The 24862-nt window shown below is 37.2% G+C and overlaps 1 protein-coding gene across 4 annotated transcripts in view; it reads right to left on the reverse strand.

The window, feature by feature from the left end:
* The window catches only part of FNBP1L (formin binding protein 1 like), a 112864-nt gene that overhangs the window by 52111 nt on the left and 35891 nt on the right, over positions 1-24862 (reverse strand). For 3 of the 4 annotated variants that reach the window (XM_043875840.1, XM_043875837.1, XM_043875838.1), the window contains exon 2: positions 913-1028. In XM_043875840.1, the coding sequence (XP_043731775.1) occupies positions 913-1028 (116 nt within the window). Of the gene's footprint in view, positions 1-912; positions 1029-2813; positions 2970-24862 lie in introns of all 4 variants that reach the window. The other variant, XM_043875839.1, reaches the window with a different exon arrangement.

Consider the following 24862-nt stretch of genomic DNA (forward strand, 5'->3'; position numbering starts at 1 on the left):
CAAATGCACAACCAAGATCATCATTCTTCCCCAGGATGTGGGAGTATGAAGATATGAAATCTACAGCTACCGGGTAAAAAGGATGGTACTGAATAAAACTTGAGTATAAAGGCAACAGTGGGAAGAAGAGCCAAGAAACAGGAGCCTGGACACATCTGACCCACAAATCAAATCATGCTTGGACCCTTACTCATGTGTGCCTTGTGGGCTAGATTTTTCTGTCACCATACAACATAAAGAATCCTAATCCCTTTACCTAGGACTTTACATTGTTTTCTAGTCTTCAGGCTTCAAACACTATTTTTATTGAGTAAGTTGCAGCAAAACTATTTATCAGGTTGTGGTCCAACAATGATTTTCTGCTTGAATAAAATCTTAAGGTAAGTTCCATTTGTTTTAAGATTAAAATTTTCCCTTTAAAATTTTTTATCTCCTAACACATATTCCAGAATCTCTTTTATCAGTAATACACATCTACTTTTTGACAGAAAGAAACACAGCTCATCACACTCACTTTCTAAGTCTTAGAAACTATGAAGAAATGAGAAACTGGAGAAATCTTCAATATCTTGGGAAGATTACTAACGCAAAAAGTTCAGGGGAATAAAACTGTAAAGCACAAAATTATTAATATTACCAAGTTATTTCTTTTTCCTGGAATTTTGCTTCCTGATTTTATAATTTTAAGTGTCTTTCTGGAATGAAAGCTGCTCATGATCTAGCCAGCCAATATTCCTTGTGATAATAGACAATGATTTAATTAAACCAGTCACTAAAACAAACCAGTTACCTAATTCAATCTAACTCTGATGAAAAACACAGAATTCAACTCCTGGTGTATCACATTTATCTAAAGCTAACTATTTAAACACGTAATTTCATTTCTAAGAACTGAAAAAAAATGTAACTTACCTCAATTGTTTCGCATAGTTCTGTTCAATTTCTATCCTTTCTTTAACAAATTTGGCATATCTTTCCAAGAAGTCAATTCCCCATTGTGTATGCTTGTCTAAGCTGTCGAACTGATCCTAGAAAAGGAAGATAAAACCACACTGAAAAGTTTGAAATTTTATCCACAAATATTTTAACCAGTTTCTGGTATTTGTCCAGGCAATCACGTATGAAAAGAAAAACTCAGGCTCTTTCTGCTGGTCACCACCAATCTCATCTTTTAAGACCCAGACAGAAATATGTTCTTTAGCATAAATCATGCTATTTTTATGCCTAAATATCTTTACACATGTGGTTCCCCCTGGGTGCAACACCCTCCACAGATCTTTTTTTTTTTTTTTTTTTTTTAAGATCATCTCTTTGCAATTAACTCTTACTCCTTTCCTTGAAATCCAGTTCAGACAGAAAATGCCCCTAAAATTTCAGACTGAGCTAAATGGCTCCCCAAGGCTCCCTACAGATCTTATTCACTTGCAACACTATGTTGAGGGCAGGAGCCATGTATTATTCTACTCTGAACTCCTAAGGTACAAGCACTATTCCCAGCACCACAGCAGATTCTCAGTGAGGAAGTGTTTAAACAGAATCAAATAAACCTGGGTTCAAAATCTGGTCTCTGCATTTACAGTACGTTTTGACCTTGGGCAAGTTACCAAGGCACTTTATACTTTTTCCATAAAACAGGTGTCCCATCACCCATCTCAATAGGACCATGGTCATTCATAAGGTGTTACACAGTACAGGAAACATGCTATTAACACAAGGCTCTTGCAATCTTCAAAAGATACTCCCGTCTACCTGCTGCCTGAAAAAGCATCATTTCCTATTCTTCAGGAATAATTTCCAAATTGGCTAATAACTTGGTGCTCTCTACATCTCCCGGATTAAAGATATTCAGAGATCAAAATGCTAAACATCAATATTCAATATTCAGAACATTCAGGTATCATCCCTTTCTATATCTCTAGTTGTTTTATCTTTCCAAATCACCCATGGTTTAATCACATGTGTTATTTACAAATAAATCATTTCAAAATATCTGCCTTTTCTTTCCCTACATAAAAAAAAATTTTTTTTGACCACATCTTAGTTCCCTGACCAGGAATCAAACCCACACCCCTGAAGCATGGAGTCTTAATCACTGGACCACCACAGAAGTCCCTTCTTTCCCTACTTTAAATCATTATAAAATTCTATTTATAAAAGTAAAGTCTACCTAAACAGCAGAGATAGAATTCACCCAGCTTTCATAGTCTGGTATCACTACTCTAATCCTATTCTTTCATGCACTTTTCCATTATTATTTGGCTACCAAAGTAGATTTGAAAACAGCAAGAGAATGCACTGCTCAGTAAATTTAATTGGTAGTTAATATTTCCTACTATAAATATGAATGCTATTTCAAATTGAAAAACTTCCAATAACAACAACAAAACATTCCAGAAAAAGAAAAGTCCAAAGCTGAAAACAATTACCCTTCATTTTCCAAAGTGTTTTAAGGCTTCTTCCCATCATCCTCTTCATCAAATTCTACATTAAACTTCCTTATCTTCTAGATGAAATCTCCAAAAATGTTTTATTACATACCCCAATCAGTAAAATTTCTGAATATTCCTATACATATATTATCTATAATTATATATACTACGCTATTGTATTACATAATTATGAAACCCACAAAAATAGAAATTTTAAAAAGAAACAAAAATGAAATAAACATTTTTTTAACCTGTTTATTAACTCACGATGTTTACTGAGCACTTGCCATGTGCCAAGTTCCTTGGGGACAAAGAGGAACACTCACCCCAGCCCTGCACGACATGAGCATACAGTCCAGCCAGCCAGCAGGCAGGACAGCTCACCTTGCTGGGGGTCACCCTCCTGTCTTTACAGCGACTTTGTCAATGACGCCCGCGGCTTCCACACAACCGGCCATGGCAGTCAGTGCCCAGGTCGTCACGGGTTTCTGCAGCATAGCTCAACTTAACGATCCCCCCATTAGCTCTATTCTCTTGTCCCTGGTGGAAATAAGCATTATTTTAAATAGTTCTTTTTTTACTTCTTCAATGAAAAAGCAAAAGCCTTGGGGCCGTAAGTTTTTAAAATATCAATATGAAACAATTTTAGTAAAAGCAGTGAATTCGACATGCTTCATTATGTCTAAAATCTTGGTTTAATATTTAATGGCAAAGCAATCTGAATGCCTAGGTTATAAACTCAAACATTTAGACTAAATTTAGTGGCTGTCACAGCTGGGGAAATAAATGACACCTCACAAAGATATAAAAAGATCTAAATGGAAAAAGTCAACTGTTGACTATACTTTCCAATTCCATTTTATGCAAAAATTTGGTTAAATGTCAGTATTATTTTAACAAACTAATCAGAAAATACTCCATCTTTATATTTTTAACAAAGAATTTCAAACTCCACTGAAAATGACTGTAATATGATTTTGTGTCAATTTAGCTGAACAACAGTGCCCAGATATTCAGTCAAATATTATCTTGGATGTTTCTGTGAAGGTGTTTTTGGATAAAATATTAATATGTAAAAAACTGCTTAGTTTGGAATATGTAAAGCACAATACCCTTCATAATGTGGGTGGGCTTCATTCAATCAATAGAAGGACTTAATAGAACAAAAACTGACCTTCCTTCAAGAAGAAATGCTGCCAGGAGGCTTGTCAAGCAGGCTGCAAGCAGACTGCCTTTGGGCTAGAACTGCAACTCTTCCCTGGCCCTACCCTGCAGTTGGACTTGCCAAACTTCCAAAATCATGTGACCCAACTCCTTATAAATAAATCTCCCTCTTTCCCTCCCACAACACACACGTCTCCTCCTTCACACTGACTTTAAAACAAGCAATAGATTTGTTTAGAAATGTTTTAAGTGTGCAGATATGATAGTTGTAGGTGACATATATCACTTTCAGCAACAAAATTCTATAATGATAGATGCATTTCCAAACATTCATCATCAAAATGTTTTTTCCATAGCTCAAGTTTCTTTGGAAAAGCAGCTATTCATTCACTATTAAAATTTCCCTTTTATCTTAAAGAAACATTATATTTTCCTGAAAATACCTGCTAGGAAAAGCATATTGCTAACAGCCGCTTATTAAAGGTAAACAAATTAAAAACAACATGAGTAAAACAGCAAACCTGAGTGAAACAAAGCTTTTCAACAATCCCTCCCCATTTTATTTGGAAATACTGTAAAAAGTCTATCAACTATATTTCAAAGATATTATTTTTATAAAATTAATCAAAGTAAACATATACTGTAATATTCTGTGGACTTCTCGCTTTAATTTCCTTTATTTACCGAGAAATGAAGTGCATAAATTACAACCATATCTCAATATTGTTTCTAAAGGATATTATTACTACAGCACTTTATCAGGGGTTATTACATGGTTTTTTCATAAAACACTATTCTTCCTGTTGAGAATAATCTTCACATCTTTCCTTTTTGTTAACAGCCAAGTCATGTCCAACTCTTTGTGACCTCATGGACTGCAGCATGCCAGGCCTCTCTGTCCCTCACCATCTCAAGAGTTTGCCCAAGTTTATATCCACTGAATCGGTGATGCCACCCAACCATCTCATTCTCTGTCGCCCTCTTCTCCTTTCGTCCTCAATCCTTCCCAGTTCTTGTCAGCTGTTCGCATCAGATGGCCAAAGTATTGGAACTTCAACTTCAGCATCAGTCCTTCTAATGAGTATTCAGGGTTGATTTCCTTTAGGATTGACTGGTTTGATCTCCTTGCAGACCAAGAGTCTCTCAAGAGTATTCTCTAGCACCACAGTTCAAAAGCATCAATTCTTCGGCACTCTGCCTTCTTTATGGTCCAACTTGCACATCCATACATACATAGCCTTGATTATACGAACCTTTGTCATCAAAGTGATGTTTTTGCTTCTTAACACATGGTTTAGGTTTGTCATAGCTTTCCTGCCAAGAAGCAATCGTCTTCTAATTTCATGGCTGCAGTCACCATCCGCAGAGATTTTAGAGCCCAAGAAGAGGAAATCGTCACTGCTTCCACCTTTCCCCCTTCTATTTGCCATGAAGTGTCAGGACCAGATGCCATGATCTTAGTTTTTTAATACTGAGTTTTAAGCCAGTTTTCACCCTCATCAAGAGGTTTAGTTCCTCTCTGCTTTCTGCCATTAGAATGCCATCTATTATCTGCATATCTGAGGTTGTTTATATTTCTCCCAGCAATCTTGATTCCAGGTTGTAAGTCATCCAGCTCCACATTTCGGATGATGTACTCTGCATGTAAGTTAAATAAACAGGAGAGCAGCACACAGCCCTGTCACACTCCTTTCTCAATTTTGAACCAGTTGTTCAATGGAAGGTCGTAACTGTTGCTTCTTGACCTACATATAGGTTTCTTAGGAGACAGGTAAGATGGTCTGATATTTCTATCTCTTTAATAAGAGTTTTCCACAGTTTGTTATGATGCACACAAAGGTTTTAGGGTAGTCAATGAAACAGAAGTAGATGTTTTTCTGGAATTCCCTTGCTTTCTCTATGATCCAGTGAATGCTATCAATGTGATCTCAGTTCCTCTGCCTTTTCTAAACCCAGCTTGTACATCTGAAAGTTCTTGGTTCACATACTGCTGAAGCCTAGCTTGAACGATTTTGAGTATAACCTTACTAGCATGGGAAATGAGTGCAACTGTCTGACAGTTTCAACATTCTTTAGTACTGCCCTTCTTGGGAACTGAGATGAAGAATGACCTTTTCCAGTCCTGTGGCCACTGCTGGATTTTCCAAATCTGCTGACATATGGACTGCAGCACTTCAATAGCATCATCTTTTAGGATTTTAAACAGTTCTGTTGGAATCCCATCATTTCCACTAGCTTTATTGGCAGCAGTGCTTCCTGCGGTCCACTTGACTTCACACTCCAGGATGCCGGGCTCTAGGTGAGTGACCACACCATCGTGGTTATCCGCGTCATTAAGACCTTTTTTGTACAGTTCTTTCGTGTATTCTTGCCATCTCTTCTTGATCTATTAGGTCTTTGCTGTTTCCGTCCTTTATTGAACCCACCTTTCCATAAAACATTCCTCTGATATCTCAAATTTGCTTGAAGAGATCTCTAGTCTTTCACATTCTGTTGTTTTCCTCTATTTCTTTTTGAATTGTTTATTGAAGAAGGCCTTACTGTCTTTCCCTGCTATTCTCTGGAACTCTGCATTCAGTTGGGTATACCTTTCCCTTTCATCCTTGCTTTTTGCTTTTCTTCTTTCCTCAGCTATTTGTAAAGCCTCCTCATACAATCACTTTGCCTTCTTGCACTTCATTTCCTTTGGGATGGTTTTGGTCAATGCCTCCTATACAATATCACGAACCTCTGACCATAGTTCTTCAGGCACTCTATTTACCAGATCTAATCAAGGGATTAGATCTGGTAAATTCTTCACCTCTACTGTATAATCATAGGGGATTTGATTTAGGTCATATCTGACTGGTCTAGTGGTTTTCCCCACTTCCTTTAGTTTAAGCCTGAATTTTGGTATAAGAAGCTGATTATCTAAGCCACAGTCAGTTCCAGGTCTTGTTTTTACTGACTGTATAGAGCTTCTCCATCTTCAGCTGCAAAGAATGTAATCAATCTGACTCTGGTATTGACCATTTGGTGATGTCATGTGCAAAGTCATCTCTTGTGTTGTTGAAAAAGGGTGTTTGCTATGACTAGTGCGTTCTCTTGGCAGAATTCTGTTAGCTTTTGCCCTGCTTCACATTGTACTCCAAGGCCAAACTTGCCTGTTACTCCAGGTATCTCTTGATTTCCTACGTTTACATTTCAATCCCCTATGATAAATAGGACACCTTTTTTTGGTGTTAGTTCTAGGTCTCGTAGGTCTTCACAGAACTGATTAACTTCAGCTTCTTTGGCATCGGTGGTTGGGGCATATACTTGGATTACTATGATGTTGAATGGACATGGTCAGGCAGGAGATGGCAAGAGTAAACAATGACATCTTAGGAATCAGTGAACTAAAATGGATGGGAATGGGCGAATTTAATTCAGATGACCATTATACCTACTACTGTGGGCTAGAATCCCGGAAAAGAAAGAGGGTAGCCCTCATAATCAACAAGAGAGTCCGAAATACAGTACTTGGGTGCAACATCAAAAATGACAGAATGATCTCAGTTTGTTTCCAAGGCAAACCATTCAACATCACAGTTTCAGGAGTACAGCAAAGTAACTCAGTTATACATATACGTGTATTATTTTTCAAATTCTTTTCCCAAAAGAATTGATGCTTTTGAACTCTGGTATTGGAGAAGACTCTTAAGAGTCCCTTGGACTGCAAAGGAGCAAACCAGTCAATCCTAAAGGAAATCAGCCCTGAATATTCATCAGAAGGACTGATGCTGAAGCTGAAGCTTCAACACTATGGCCACCTGATGAGAAGAGCCGACTCACTGGTAAAGACGCTGATGCTGGGAAAGTCTGAAGGCAAAAGGAAAAGCAGGCAGCAGAGGACAAGATGGTGAGACAGCATCACTGACCCAATGGACATGAGTTTGAGCAAGTTCCAGGAGATGGTGAATGACAGGGAAGGCTGATGTGCTGCTGTCCATGGGGTCACAAACAGTTGGACACAACTGAGTGACTGAACAACAGCAACAATTCTTCGTACCCAAGAGCAAGGGATATCTTTCCATTTCTTTGAGTCATCTTCAATTTCCTTTATTAATGTTTTATAGTTCTCAGTATATAAGTCTTTTACCTCCTCCTGCTGCCGCTGCTGCTGCTAAGTCGCTTCAGTCGTGTCCAACTCTGTGCGACCCCATAGACAGCAGCCCACTGGGCTCCCCCGTCCCTGGGATTCTCCAGGCAAGAACACTGGAGTGGTTTGCCATTTCCTAGGTGAGGTTTATTATTAAGAATTTTATTTTTTTGATGCAATTTTATAAGGGATTGTTTACATTCTCTTTCTGGTATTTCATTGTTAATATTTAAAAATGCCACCAATTTCTGTATGTTGCTACCTTGCTGAATTCATTTATCAGTTCTAGTAGTTTCTGTGTGAAGCCTTTATGGTTTTTTTCTATTACAGTATTGTGTCATCTGTGTATAATGACAATTTTACCTCTTCTCTACCAATCTGAGTATCTTTTATTTCTTTTTCTTGTCTGACTGCTGTGGCTAGGACTTCCAATATTAAGTTTAAGAGAAGCGGTAAAGTGAGAATCCTTGTCTTGTTCTAGATTTTACTGGGAAGGCTTTCAGCTCTTCACTATTGAGTATTATACTGGCTGTGGGTTTGTCATAAATAGCTCTTGTTATGTTAAGCTACATTCCCCCTGTACAGCTCCTATAATTCAGTAACAAAGAAACAACTCAATCAAAAAATGGGCAAAAGACCTAAACTGACATTTCTCTAAAGACGACATATGGATGGGCAACAGGTATACGAAAATTAGCTTTACATCACTAATTATTAGAGAAATGTAAATCAAAACTACAATGAAGTACCACTTTACACCAATCAGATTAGCCTTCATGAAAAAGTCTACAAATAATCAATGGTGAAGAGGATGTGAAGAAAAGGGAATGCTCCTACACTGTTGGGGAAATGTAAATTGCTACAGCCACTATGGAAAAAAGGGCTTCCCTGGTGGCTCAGCTGGTAAAGAATCTGCCTGCAGCATGGGAGACTTGGGTTTGATCCCTAGGTTGGGAAGGTCCCTTGAGAAAGGAACAGCTACTCACTCTAGTATTCTGTCCTGGAGAATTCCATGGACTCTATGGTCCATGGGGTTGCAAAGAGTCGGACATGCCAGAGCGACTTCCACTTCACTATGGAAAATAGTATGCAGGGTTCTGAAAAAACTAGAGTTGCTGCATGATCCAGCAATCCCACTCCTGGGCATATATCCAGAGAAAAACATGGTTCAAAAGGATACATGCACCCCAATCACTATTCAAAATAGCCAAGACATGGAAGCAAACTAAATGTCCATTAACAGATGAATGAATAAGAAGATGTGGTACACACACACAATGGAATACTACGTGGCCACTAAAAAAAAAAAAATTAAAATAATGCCATTTGCAGCAATATGAACGGACCTAGAAATTATCATACTGAGGAGTCAGAAAGACAAATACCAAAGGAATACTAAAAGATATCACTTATGTGTGGAATCTAAAATATGACATAAATGAACATATCTATGAAACAAAAACAGACTCACAGGTATAGGGGATAGACTTGTGGCTGCAAAGAAGAGAGGGGTAGAGGAGGGAAGGGCAGGGAGTTTGAGATTAGAAAAAGCAAACACAGGATGGATAAACAACAAGGTCCTACTGTACAACACAGGGAACTATATTCAATATCCTATGGTAAACCATAATGGAAAATTTTTAAATATAATTATGTATAACTAAGTCTCACCTTGCTATACAGAAAAAATTAAACACATTATAAATCAACTATACTTCAATAAATTTTCAAAAAATTAAAAAACAAGCAGTGAAACAAACAAATTCATTTACTCATAATGATTTCAATATTTTTATGGAATTCAATGACTTAATAAATTTTAAAATCAGAAAAGATAACAAAGTGAACTTTATCACACAGTCCAGCACATACAAGGCACTTACTCCCTGACTGAATAACCATTCTATTTATAATATATATACTTTTGAACTTACAAAGTTTCACATATATTACCAGATATCACCTGCAAAACTCTACTGATATAGCATTTTACAAATAGGAAAAAGCTTCTGAAATTAAAGACTTCAACCTCTGACTCCAATCTCATTTTCTTTCTACCACAACATGCTATTATTTGATAAATAAGAATATAGTAATTAATGTTTATTATTAAACAATGGTTCTAGACCCTTCATTTTTTTTTTCTTTTCCTTTATTTATTTTTTTTTTTTCAGTGGGTTTTGTCATACATTGATATGAATCAGCCATAGATTTACACGTATTCCCCATCCCAATTCCCCCCCTCCCACCTCCCTCTCCACCCGATTCCTCTGGGTCTTCCCAGTGCACCAGGCCCGAGCACTTGTCTCATGCATCCCACCTGGGCTGGTGATCTGTTTCACCATAGATAATATACATGCTGTTCTTTCGAAACATCCCACCCTCACCTTCTCCCACAGAGTTCAAAAGTCTGTTCTGTACTTCTGTGTCTCTTTTTCTGTTTTGCATATAGGGTTATTGTTACCATCTTTCTAAATTCCATATATATGTGTTAGTATGCTATAATGTTCTTTATCTTTCTGGCTTACTTCACTCTGTATAATGGGCTCCAGTTTCATCCATCTCATTAGAACTGGTTCAAATGAATTCTTTTTAACGGCTGAGTAATATTCCATGGTGTATATGTACCACAGCTTCCTTATCCATTCATCTGCTGATGGGCATCTAGGTTGCTTCCATGTCCTGGCTATTATAAACAGTGCTGCGATGAACATTGGGGTGCACGTGTCTCTTTCAGATCTGGTTTCCTCAGTGTGTATGCCCAGAAGTGGGATTGCTGGTAGACCCTTCATTTTATCAATATTGAAGCTGATGCCCAGAATGCTTACCTGACTTGCTCACACATAACTAGTTAGAGAGATTATCTTTTTAAATCACTGCCAGTTTTATATTCTTAGTATCTAAATGAGTAACAGTTGTGAATAGTATTACTTAAAATGATGCATTTCTTTTATCAGGAGAGAAATATAAGCCTGGAAGAATTTTTTGGTCACTGGAAACTTTGATGAAAGGAACAAATAAAAAATCTCAAAGTTAGAAACTGCCTAATACAAACACATACTGAATGTCATAACCATTCTTTACAACATTTCTGATAAGAAGTCATTTACTCTTTCTTTAGTAGTCTTAGCATTAGTCTGCAAAACAATTTGGAAGCATGAGAGAAGATGGCTGGAGATGGAGGAATGATTCTTACTACCACAAAATAAAGTACAAAGCTCAAATAAAAAAATTAGAATCAGAATCCTAAGACTTCAGTTCTTCAAAAGTAGTATCTCCTAAAGCCTTCATACGTCTCCCTGCTAGAAAATGTTGTGGAAAGACAAACTAAAGAATTAAGCATTATTCTGAAACCACCTATAGATTAGAAATAAAAATACTGTCATCAAAATAGGTAACTTATCCTCACACTTCCTTATTCTTTCCACTTTTAGCAATGCTCTTATTTCTAGGACTTATTCTAGATTACTATAGTCAGTCCAACTTCTTCCATTTCCGTGCCTTAGTCATCGCCTTACTTCCTTTTCTAAAACATTTACTCTTACCATAGCTTCTGTGAAATGTATCTCTCCATCAGAGGTGTACAGTGATTAAATCTTACCATTTCATTTTTAAACCCAAGAAAGTTCTTGTTTCCTTCAGGCACTGTCTTTTAATTTTGTAAAATGTTTAAAGCTATTTTCCCTTACTCATTTGTGAGCACAAAGAAAACATTCTAAATTAAGGCTGGCATCAACACCAACTTAAATGTCTACACCATTCAGTGTAAATCAAATGAATTATATGTTGCTCCAAGATTCTACTTGGAGAAATAAGGTAGTAATAAATACTATATTTACTCAATTTTATGTTATCTATATAGTGATATATTTAATGTAATTTAAATAAAAAGAACTGTCTTATGTATCACAAAATATGGTAAAGTTTTAGAAGTTACTACTAAATATTCAATCCTTGTTTTCCTAATTACTTTGGTAAAGCCTTGCATCCAAATGAAGTTCCAGTAAAGTGCTTTTAGTAAAGCACCAAGGGTCACAACTATTTAAAAAAAGACTCTCTTCACTAAAAAGCAGAATAATGACTTTGCTGTCCTAGTTTGGGCTTACTCTATGGCTCCAATTTTCTGCCAACGTTTTTCCAACACTTCTGAATACCTAAGTACTACTGAAAACGTTTTTAAGATCTAACAGAACTGACTTTTCTCATTCTCTGATTCATAAGGGACTGTGTAAATTTCTTCTTTAAGTCTCATGGATCTGAGAAATCGATTTACAATTTAGGGTCAACAATATCTGCCTCCAAAGTAAACTGATGAACATTCTAAGTTTTTAAAAATTACCTTACTTATTTGAATTTTCTTGTGGTTTTATTTTTTTAAAAGACAGATGCAAACTTGTCTGTTTGGGAAACTCACATATTAAGCTCTTAGTGACTTCAGAATCTATCCAGGTTATCCTTCCAACATCCCTCTGTGTATTTTTTACTTCATAGAATTTTCTCATCTACTACGTAGGAACTCAATCCAACAGTCATCTCCACTGTCGTTAGCCTCACTCCTCTCTCCCCAATAAATTTTAAGAATCTCATTTCTCAGATAGCTAGCCCTATCAACTCAATATCTCTAGTACCCCAAAGTCTGTAATTCTGTCCCCTCAAGTGACCTCAATCCATGGATCCTCACATTTTATTACTATTCCTCGCCCCGCTCCTGTTTTCATCTCCATTTTTACAGCTTGGATTCCTAAATCATCACTATAATCACTCCTTGCAAAGAGTCTGAATGTCCTTGCCCTCTTGCTTTGTCAGATTTCAACCCTAGTTTTATATTTAATTCTTCATCAACCCTTTCCCACCCCACTAAAGCAACATTAAAAAAAAAGAAAAAGAAGTAACTATGCTGACAGGTCATACTTGGAAGTCTGTGCCTATTAACTTAATAGGTTTTAATGCTACTTAGCCTGAAACCATTCACTACATCACTACTAACCAACTATTTTAAACCTTGCTTCTTCACTTAAAACTTGGACCATATCCTCTCTCTCTCTCAGCTAGTCATCTTGCTTCTTACCTCACTAAAGAGAAGCACTCAGAACCTATTTCATCATTCTCCAACTCAATTCTTCACTGTAAACACATGTTTTTATTCTGCCTTCCTGCCTATTACTTTGAGTAACAGTCCATACATACCCTTACTGCTTCTGCTTACCTAAAGAACTAACACAGTTTCCGGTTTGGTTGTTATAATATTCAAGACCCTAAGCCTGCATATGCTTGATGTATTCTAGGAAGAGCAAGAATAAGCAACATCTGCTGAATGAACAGGAAAAAGAGAAGAGTAGTAACAGTTGAAATGTAGGTGTGGGGGGTCAGAATGCAGATCACACATGCCTTACTTTCCATTATAAGGACTTGGCTTTAAGACAGAGTGAGATGAAAACACACCGCATGGTCTTGAGCATAAGCCTAACAGGTTTTAAACAGATCACTCTGGCATCTATGCTGATAAAAATTGTTTCAAAGCAAGAGAGACATTGAGACAGGCTACTGTAGTAATCCATACCAGGGATAAGTTGGCTAGTCCAGGGTAGAAGCAGCAGAGTGGTATGAATTGGTAAAACTTTGGATATATTCTGAAGGCAGTGCCAATGAAATTTTACAGTGTCTTGTGTATGCGCTGTGAAAGAGAGACATCAATTCTGAGCACAATGAACTAGAGGGATATAGTGCTTTGAACTAAACTGGGAGAACAAGTGAACAAGTTTGGTCAAAGTAAAAACAAATATTTTGGTTTTACAGTTATTTTTGATATCCTTGGACATCCAGGTAGACATGTTGAATAGGTGCTTAAATAACATGCCTGGAATTCAACAGAAGTGGTCTCCCCAAAGACATATGCTAAAACATGATCTCAATTAAGCTCTGTTGCATAACAACAAGTAGAGGTCAAAGGATTGAGGAGGAACCAGCAAAAGACATTGAGAAGGAATGAATGACCAGTAAGGTTAAGAGTAAAACCAGAAAAGTTTGGTATCTTGGAAACCACATGAATAATGCATTATTTCAAGGAGGAAATGATGTACTTTGTCAGTCAGTTCAGTCTCTCAGCTGTGTCCAACTCTTTGCAACTCCATGGACTGCAGTACACCAGGCTTCCCTGAACATCACCATCTCCTGAAGCTTACTCAAATCACGTCCACTGTGTCGGTGATGCCATTTAACCATCTCATCCTCTGTCGTCCCCTTCTCCTCCCACCTTCAATCTTTCCCAGCATCAGGGTCTTTTCCAAGGAATCGGTTCTTCCCATCAGGTGGCCAAAGTATTGGAGTTTCAGTTTCAGCATCAGTCCTTCCAATGAATATTCAGGACTGATTTCTTTAGAATGGACTGGTTAGATCTCCTTGCAGTCCAAGGGACTCTCAAGAGTCTTCTCCAACACCACAGTTCAAAAGCATCAATTCTTGGGCACTCAGTTTTCTTTATAGTCCAACTCTTAGATCCATACATGACTACTGGAAAAACTATAGCTTTGAATACACAGACCTTTGTTGGTAAAGTAATGGCTCCCCTTTTTAATATGTTGTCTAGGTTGGTCATAGCTTTTCTTCCAAAGGAGCAAGCATCTTTTAATTTCATGGCTGCAGTCACCATCTGCATTGATTTTGGAGCCCCCAAAAATAACATCTGTCACTGTTTCCACTGTTTTCCCATATACTTGCCATGAAGCAATGGGACCAGATGCCATCATCTTTGTTTTCTGAATGTTGAGTTTTAAGCCAACTTTTTCACTCTCCTCTTTCACTTTCATCAAGAGGCTCTTTAGTTCTTCTTCACTTTCTGCCTTAAGGTTGGTGTCATCTGCATATCTGAGGTTATTGATATTTCTCCTGGCAATCTTGATTCCAGCTTGTGCTTCATCCAGCCCAACATTTCTCATGACGTACTCTGCATATAAGTCAAATAAGCAGGGTGACAATATACAGCCTTGACGTATTCCTTTCCCGATTTGGGACCAGTATGTTGATCCATGTCCAGTTCTAACTGTTGCTTCTTGATCTGCATACAGGTTTCTCAAGAGGCAGATCAGGTGGTCTGGTATTCCCATCTCTTGAAGAATTTTCCACAGTTCGTTGTGATCCACACAGTCAAAGGCTTTGGCATAGTCAATAAAGCAAAAGTAGATGTTTTTCTGGAACTCTCTTGCTTTTTTGATGATCCAGTGGATGTTGGCAATTTGATCTCTGGTTCCTCTGCTTTTTCTAAATCCAGCTTGAACATCTGGAATTTCACAGTTCACATACTGTTGAAGCCTGGCTTGGAGAATTTTGAGCATTACTTTGCTAGCATGTGAGATGAGTGCAATTGTGCAGTAGTTTGAACATTTTTTGGCATTGCCTTTCTTTGGGATTGGCACGAAAACTGACCTTTTCCAGTCAAGTGCTACTCAAAGTAATATGAGGACTAAAAACTGACCACCAGGATTTAGCAATATGCAGATCACTGACAACCTTAACAAGAACGGTTTTATTGAAGTAGTAAGGGCAAACGTCTGACTAAAACGGATTTTTAAAAGATTAGGAAGAAAGAAATTAGAAACAGTGTATACAGACACCACTTTGAAGAACTCTGCTTTCAAGGAGAGAAGAGATACGGGATGATTAGCTAAAGAAAGAAGTGAGGTTAAATGTAGGTGGATTTTAGTATAAGAAACAATATGATCATATGCTAGTAGAAATAATACAGATAAAAGAAAAACTGATAATATAGAAGGAAGAACTGGAGCAATGAACACTGAGTAGGTAAAAGCAGATGCACACCTAAGTGAAGGGACTAATCTTTGCTAAAACCACAGGCAGTTCAGTTACAGTAACAGAAGAGAAGGCAGAGTAAATGGACACAAGTTTGGTGTGTAGTAGCTTGTGGTAGTTGGTGGTAGTAGTCTGTGGAAAATTCTCTTATGATCACTTCTATTCTTTTCAGTAAAATAGGAGGCAAGGTCATTAATTAAGAATAAGGATATAGTAGTATTAAGAGGACAGAGAAGACAATGGCAACCCACTCCAGTATTCTTGCCTGGAAAATCCCATGGATGGAGGGGCCTGGTAAGCTGCAGTCCATGGGGTCGCTAAGAGTCAGACATGACTGAGTGACTTCACTTTCACTTTTCACTTTCATGCATTGGAAAAGGAAATAGCAATCCACTCCAGTGTTCTTGCCTGGAGAATCCCAGGGACGGGGGAGCCTGGTGGGCTGCCGTCTATGGGGTCACACAGTATAGGACACAACTAAAGCGACTTAGCAGCCACAGTATTACGGGATTTGAAGGGGAAAAAAAGACCATCTCTTCCTCTTTTGCAAACATAATTTTAATCAGTAAGCATCAAATATATATAAACATATATACAACACCACAAAAAAATATACCAATTCTTCAATCTCTCCAAGTATGGTTTATAAATGAATACCAAGTCCTTAATTAATAGAGCCATGTCTTTTAAAGACAATAATTTAGCAGGTCATAATTTTGCACAAAAAGTAAAAAATAACTTATAAGAAGATGGTCCCGTGGTTATGAGAATATGGCTCTCAAGATTTCTAACCACAGGGAACTAGCTGACCAGCGCCCCAGCTACCAGACTCGCTACCACTAACTGTTCCCACACAGCAAGGAAGGCAGGGATATGAAGAAAGATCTGGTTGAGGGAGACCAAGGAATCTTCCAACAGATGAATTTGGCTCAAAAACTCCTTGATAAATTCCTCCTTGTCAAATGCTCTTTAGAACGTCACTGTAGCCTAAGATGCTTCTATTCAATCTTCCTTCCTTCTCCCCTTCTTCCCCCTTTAAGGTCAAACTGTAATTCAGAATTGCGTTTCCCTAATGATCAGTGACACTGAATATCCTGTCATGTGTTTACTGGTCAACTGTAGATCTTCTTTAAAGAAATGTCTATTCAAATGCTTTAGCCATTTCTCATAGGGTTGTTTAAGTTTGTTTGTTGTTGCCGAGTTGTAAGAGTTACATATTCTGCACATTAATCCCTATTCATATATATTTTTGCAAGTATTTTCTCCTATTCTCTGGATTGCCTTTTTACTATGTTGATAGCATTCTTTAATGCACAGAAGTTTTCAATTTTTATCAAGTCCAACTTTGAAGTCCAATTTACCTATTTTCTCTTTTGATATCTGTTTTTGGTATCACATCCAAGAAATCAGTGCCAAATCTAATGTCATGAAACTCTCCCATGTTTTCTTCTAAGGCTTTTTATAACTTTAGCTTCTACATTTAGCTATTGATTCATATTAATGCTGACTCAATTTTTTTTACATGTTGTAAGGTAAAGATTCATATTCATTCTTTCGCACGTGACTATTCAGCTTTCCCAGCTGAAGAGGTCCCAATGAAAGGAGTTGGCACCTTTATTGAAAATAATTTAATCGTGCAGGTGAGGATTTATTTTGGGCTTTCTACGCTATTCCATCAGTCTTTAATGTCTATCTGTATTCCAGTACCATACTGTACCTCTGTAATAAGTCTTGAAATCAGTAAATGTCAGCTCTCAAAGTATGTTCTTTTTCAAGATTCTCTTGGCTCCTTGGTATCTCTTGAGAATTCATATGAATTTTAGAATTGATGTTTCTGTTCTGCAAAAAAACTTCATGGGGATCTTGATAGAGTTAGAATCTGTAAAATGTTCTGACTAGTATAGTGAGAGTAGTCACTCAGTTGTGTCCAACTCTGCTACGCTATGGACTGTAACCTACCAGGCTCCTCTGTCCATGAAATTTTCCAGGCAAGAGCACTGGAGTGGGCTGTCCTTTGGCTAGTATGGACATCTATTTATTTATATCTTGTTAATATCTTTCAGCAATGTTTTATTGTTTTCAACAGATAACTCTTCCACCTCCTCAGTTATTCATTCCTAGGTATTCTTCTTGATGCAATTATAACTGGAATTATTTTCTTAATTTTCTTTCAAATTGTTCATTGTTAGTGTATAGAAATCCAACCAAGTTGGGAGTGGTGATTTTGTACCCTATAATTTTGCTGAGTTTGTTTATATTAGTTTTAAAAGTTTTTTCTGGGATATTTAGTGATTCTTACATATAAGATCATGTCACCTGTGATCAGATAATTTTACTTATGTTGATGAGATTTGGGTATCTTTCATTTCCTTTCTTGCATAATTTCTCTGGCACAAACTCCCAGTACTACACTGAACAGAAGTAATGAAAGAAGGTATACTTGTGTTGTTCCTGTTCTTAGAGGGAAAACTTTCAAATCTTTCACCACTGGGCAAGATGCTAGCTATGGGTAAAAAGATAAATTTTAAACTAAGTCCTGAAAAATAGGTAGGATGTGAACACCTAGAAACAAGAGAAGATGACATTCCAGGGAGAAGAAACTATATAATCAAAAGCAGGAAAAAAAAAAAATGAAGTAATTCTGAAAACTTCTGTTAAAAGCAGCTACTATCAAAATGTAAGGTATCACCTAAGTCTATATGGTTCATTTTCTAAGAAATAACAGAAGTGGCTACCAAAACTAAGTATGCTATTGTCCAAATTCCCTCTATACTGTTAACCAAATATATGATACAGAAATCTTATGTGGACAATCTACAAATTCTATTGAACAAAACGGATTAGTAACTAGATATAAAGCCATGTAAAGCATGAACTCTTCCTATTCTGAGCAAATGTCCTTTTTAAGTTCAATACTTAGAGTATCTTTCCTAAAAACAACCAACTTTCTAGAACAAAAACCATCCAATTAATTTCTGAAATAGTTTTACTATATGCACACAGAAAGCAAGTGATACAGTTCTTTGACAAGTCACTTGGACAATTTTTATTTTCAAGCTACAAATTTCTAAATGACAGATCACATAAAAAATTTTATATAAAATATTTTCAAAGGTGAAAAAAATTTTTAAATTCTTATTCCATATGCTTCTAAAATAACTGAATTCACTAGAATTCTCTTTTCTCTGAATACTCAAATATAAAGCATAGCTTATGAAGTGTACTTTTTCAGTTATGTGTTGTTGTTTTTGTTTTTTACAAAACATACCACACATACCCAAAAAGGTGCGTGTATATGTATGTCATAAATACACAAAAACGATCTTAATGACTTGGATAACCATGATGGTGTGGTCACTCACCTAGAGCCAGAAATCCTGGAGTGTGAAGTCATGTGAGCCTTAAGAAGCAGAACTATGAACAAAGCTAGTGGAGGTGATGGAAGTCCAGCTTAGATATTTCAAATCCTAAAATGATGCTATTAAGTTCTGCACTCAATATGTCAGAAAATCTGGAAAACTCAGCAGTGGCCACAGGACTGGAAAAGGTCAGTTTTCACTCCAATCCCAAAGAAGGGCAATGCCAAAGAATGTTCAAACTACCATACAATTAACTCTTTTCACATGCTAGCAAGATAATGCTCAAAATCCTTCAACTTAAGCTTCAGCAGTATTAAACAGAGAACTTCTAGATGTACAGCTGGGTTTAGAAAAGGCAGAGGAACCAGAGATCAAATTGCCAACATCCACCAGATCGTAGAAAAAGCAAGGAAATTCCAGAAAAACATCTATTCTGTTTCATGACTACACCAAAGCCTTTGAGTGTGTGGATCACAACAAACTGTGGAGAATTCTTGAAGACATGGGAATACCAGACCACCTTACCTATCTCCTGAGAAACCTGTATGGAAGTCAAGAAGCAACAGTTAGAACTGGACATGGAACAACAAACTGGCTCAAAATTGGGTAAGGAGTACATGAAGGCTGTATATTGTCACCCTGCTTATTTAACTTTCATGCAGAGTATATCATGCAAAATGCCGGGCTGGGTGAATAACAAGTTGGAATCAAGAATGCCGGGAGAAACATCAATAACCTCAGATATGCAGATTGACAACACTCTAGTGGCAGAAAGTAAAGAGGAACTAAACAGCCTCTTGAAGAATGTGAAAGAGGACAGTGAAAAAGCTGGCTTAAAACTCAACATTCAAAAAACGAAGATCATGGCATCTTTTCTACCACTTCATGGCAAATAGATTGGGAAAAAGTGAAAATAGCAGCAGGTTTTATTTTCTTGCAGACACGACTATAGTCATGAAATTAAGAGACACCTGCTCCTTGGAAGAAAAACTATGACAAACCTAGACATCAAATTTAAAAGCAGAGACATCACTTTGCCAATCAAGTTCCGTTATAGTCAAAGCTATTGTTTATCCAGTAGTTTTGTACAAATTTCAGAGCTGGACCATAAGAAGGCTGAGCTTGAAAGAACTGATGCTTTCAACCTGTGCTGCTGGAGAAGACTCCTGAGTCTCCCTTGGACAGCAAGGAGATCAAACCAGTCAATCCCAAAAGAAATCAACCCTAAATATTCACTGGAAGCACTGATGCTGAAGCTCCAATACTTTGGCCACCTGAGGTGAAGAGCAGACTCACTGGAAAAGACCCTGATGCTGTGATGAGGCAAGGAGGAGAAGCAGGCCACAAAGGATGAAATGGTTGGATGGCATCACCAACTGAACAGACATGAGTTTGAACAAACTCCAAGAGACAGTAAAGGGCAGGGAAACCTGGTGTGCTGCAGTCCGTGGGGTCGCAAAGAGTCAAACACGACTTAGCAACTGAACCAAAACAACCATAGATGCAAAAAGTATATGCAATGAATATGTGCAGTTTTTACTACAAAAGTATTTGTTTTCAGTATTTATTTGATTCAGTACTAAAATACTAATACCAGTATTTCTTTATTTGGGCATTTACTTCATTTAATATTAAAATAACAGTTTTAATTCCAGTATTTTAAAGTGTTTGGAATCCAGCAATTTCTTAAATCATTTAAAATATAAGTCATAAACACATTTTTGTAAATATAAAATTTACTACAAAATGGCAACTACAAACATAAATTTATAAAATGTGAAACATACATGGTTATTTTAACATAAACTAGCATTTTGCTGTGGTTCAGTTGCTCATCATTTCTGACTCTTTGCAATCCCATGGACTGCAGCACACCAGGCTTCCCTGTCCTTCACCATCTTCCACAGCTTGCTCAAACTGCTCAAAATGGTCGATTGAGACCATTCAGCATACATAATAAAAATATTCTAAAGTGAAATAAACAGTACATACACTAGTGACCAGTAATTATCAAAATGAAAACAAAATTTGACCTTTTTTAACATCATCTTTCAGTGAAAGATCCAATGGCATCAGTTTATTGTGCATATTCTTATGCAAAGTTTTCCAGGTGCTGATATATTTTCTATCTGAAGAGCGGTGAGGAGAAAGCTACATGCTAACACTACATATTTTCTTCTGATGCTTTATTCTTCAAATTATCTCATCTCCTGCATAACTTATGAGAAAACCTTTTGAACAGTCTTTTTTTTTTAAAGGCCTAAAATCTTTTTTACTTATAGAAAGCCACAGTTTTTACTTATAAAAAGCATTTTTGGTATGGTTTTATCTCCTTAATTTCATCATGTAGAGATGGAAGTTCCAAAAGCTATGACATCATTTTCAGTACTTAGTTGCTAAGCTGTGTCCGACTCTGTGCCACCACATGAACTGTTCTACTTATTTAGAAAGTCTTTGAATTAAATTAGAATTATTCTTGCCACAGATCTATGCTTTATCAAAATCTTCCTCCACAATTTGTGGAGTTACAGAAAATTGTGGAGTTACGGAAGAGTGACCCTTGCTCAACCTGAAATTCTAATGTAAAGGGTGCAACTAATGGGAACATTTCACGATGCAAATGATTTGGATTTTTTTAACTTGAAAAAAAAGAATTGCATTATATCAATAAAGAGAGTGTTATATCACTGCATTAAAACAGGACATGATTTATCAGACCAAACATCACTACTGCTATTAACTATGCACAAATAGTATGTCAATGTTTTCTATGTTTGGTTAAAGCATTTATTCAGCTTTTAGAAGACTATAAACTCTAAGTGCAGGATCTTTTTCTATATCTGTTATCTCCCACCTAGCCCAGTATCATTGACTAGCTCTTGATTTCTGAGTAATTACATGACTCTGAAGTAATTAAACGACTCTGAACTGAGAACATGAAACAAAATGTAAATAAAACATTCAACACAGTGCTCAGAACTGGTGGCTATCATTATTCATTCATTTAACTCACTAACTTAGCAATGTCGAGCTTGGAACTAGGGGTACAATGTGAGTAAAAATATACTTAGTGTGAAGAAGAGTTATTACTCAAGTAATCACAATTTCTCTTTGATTTCATTGGCTAGTGTTCCCACAATATTAAATACAGTAATGATGTTAACTGTGGTCATATTCGTGTATCTGGACTTTATGTCAAGTAAACTCAATAAAGAATATTGTATTTATTAAAAAATTAATTGCAGTATAATTGCTCTCTGTAAGGAATCCTTTAAAACAGTATGCTTTCTTGGCACAATTAAACCGATTTCACAGATTTCCAAAATAAACTTACATACTATTAGAACGTATCTGTTGTGTGATGCAAGGTCTGACACAAACTTTATACCTGTATATTATCTAACATCTTCCCTGTTTAACTATATAATTTCTGGTATCACAATAGCATACTTATTGATGAGTCATTTTTCTACCCTTCATTCCACATTCTTGTCCATTTCATTTGTACTTTGGGGATAATACACATTTTCATTTCTGTTTCACATTAGCCTCTACATGTTCAGTACTGCTTTCTAAATCTCAAACTTGAGCCCAGGGTAATTCAGTGGCTACTTAACAGTAAAGCACGGACTATATTTTGGGATAAACAACTTTAAAGTTTTATTTAGTCATACTCTTTTGCCCTGGTTCAGATTCTCTGGTGATCTATTTTCACTGTTGTCCTTGCTAACTACTATATGGACCACTTCCTGCCACTTTCCCTCTACCCTCACACCAATAACGCAGTATCATACCCCTGAAGCTGACAATTCATCCTTTGTACTGAGACCAGTGGATATGATTAGCAAAACAGAGAATCAAGGGCAGAAACAGTCTTGCAAGCTCTTATATAATAGGATGGATAAACAATAAGGACCTACTGCATGGAACTATATTCAATATCCTGTGATAAACTGTAATGGTAAAGAATATATATACACATACATATATGTATGTGTGTGTGTATATATATATTTACATATATTCCACAAGGGCTTCGCTGGTGGCTCAGACAGTAAAGAACCCACCTGCAATGCAGGAGACCCACATTCAATCCCGGGGTCAGGAAGACCCCTGGAGAAGAGAACGGCAACCTACTCCAGTATTCTTGCCTGGAGAATCCCCGCGGACAAAGGAGCCCGGTGGGCTATGGTCCAGGGGTCCCAAAGAACACAACTGAGCAACTAACACTTTCACTTTCCTGGGATCTTTCAGTCATAAATACACACATATATAAACCACTGTCCTGTGCAGCAGGAATTAACACAACGCTGTGCTGTACATTTGGTTATACTTCAATAAAGTGTTAAAAGTAAAGATTAAGGGGCTCCCCGATAGCTCAGTTGGTAAGGAATCTGCCTGCAATCATGCTGGAGGCCCTGGTTCAATTCCTGGGTTGGGAAAATCCGCTGGAGAAAGGACAAGCTACCCACTCCAGTATTCTTGGGCTTCTCTTGTGGCTCAGCTGGTAAAGAATCCACCTGCAATGCAGGAGACCTGGGTTCGATCCCTGGGTTGGGAAGATCCAAATGTTAAAAATAAAAACTAAAAAAAGGCAGAACTCAATTTGAAAATAAAAAACTAGAGACAGTCATTATGTACATATATTCATATTTTTCCTGGAGTGTGAAGTCAAGTGGGCCTTAGGAAGCATTACTATGAACAAAGTTAGTGGAGGTGATGGAAGTCCAGCTGAGCTATTTCAAATCCTAAAAGATAATGCTATTAAAGTTCGACACTCAACATGTCAGCAAATTTGGAAAACTCGGCAGTGACCTCAGGACTGAAAAAGGTCAGTTTTCACTTCAATCCCAAAGAAAGGCAATGCCAAAGAATGTTCAGACATTCATACAATTGCACTCATTCCACATGCTCAAAAAGGTAACGTTCAAAATCCTTCAAGGTAGGCTTCATCAGTACATAAACCAAGAACTTCTAGATGTACAAGTTGGATTTAGAAAAGGCAAAGGAGACATAGATCAAATTGTCAACATTCACTGGATCACGAAGAAAGCGAGGGAATTCCAGAAAAACACCTACTTCTATTTCACTGACCACACTGAAGCCTCCGACTATGTGGATCACAACAAACTGTGGAAAATTCTTAAAGAGATGGGAATAGCAGACCACCTTACCTATTTCCTGAGAAACCTGTATTCGGGGCAAGAAGCAACAGTTAGAACCGGACATGGAAAAACTGACTGGTTCAAAACTAGGTGAGGAGTATATCAAGCCTGTATATCGTCAACCTTCTTATTTAACTTATACGCAGAGTACATCATGTGAAACACTGGGCTGGATGAATCACAAGCTGGAATCAAAGTTGCCAGGACAAATATCAACAACCTCAGATATGCAGATGATAGCTCTCTAATGGAAGAAAGTTAAAAAAAAAAAAATCTTGATTAAGGTGAAAGAAGAGTGAAAGATCTGGTATAAAACTCAACATTCAAAGAACAAAGATCATGGCATCTGCTCCCATCACTTCATGGCAAATAGATGGGGAAAAAGTGGAAGGATAACAGATTTTATTTTCTTGGGCTCCAAAATGACTGTGGACAGTGACTGCAGCCATGAAAATAAAAAAGATGCTGGCTCCTTGGAAGAAAAGCTATGATAAGCCTAGACAGCATATTAAAAAGCAGAGACATCACTTTGCCAACAAAGGTCCGTATAGTCAAAGTAATGGTTTTTCCAGTAGTCATGTACAGGCATCACCGACTCAATGGACAGGAGTTTGAGTAAACTCCAAGAGTTGGTGATGGACAGGGAGGCCTGGCGTGCTGCAGTCCATGGGATGGCAAAAAGTCAGACACAACTGAGCGACTGAACTGACTGACTGATGTACAGATTTGAGAGTTGGACCAAAAAGAAGACTGAGAGCAAAGAACTGATGCTTTAGAACTGTGGTTCTGGAGATGACTTTTGAGTGTCCCTTGGAGAGC

This window comes from Cervus elaphus, chromosome 20 (assembly GCF_910594005.1).
Source record: "Cervus elaphus chromosome 20, mCerEla1.1, whole genome shotgun sequence".
Classification (NCBI taxonomy): domain Eukaryota; kingdom Metazoa; phylum Chordata; class Mammalia; order Artiodactyla; family Cervidae; genus Cervus; species Cervus elaphus.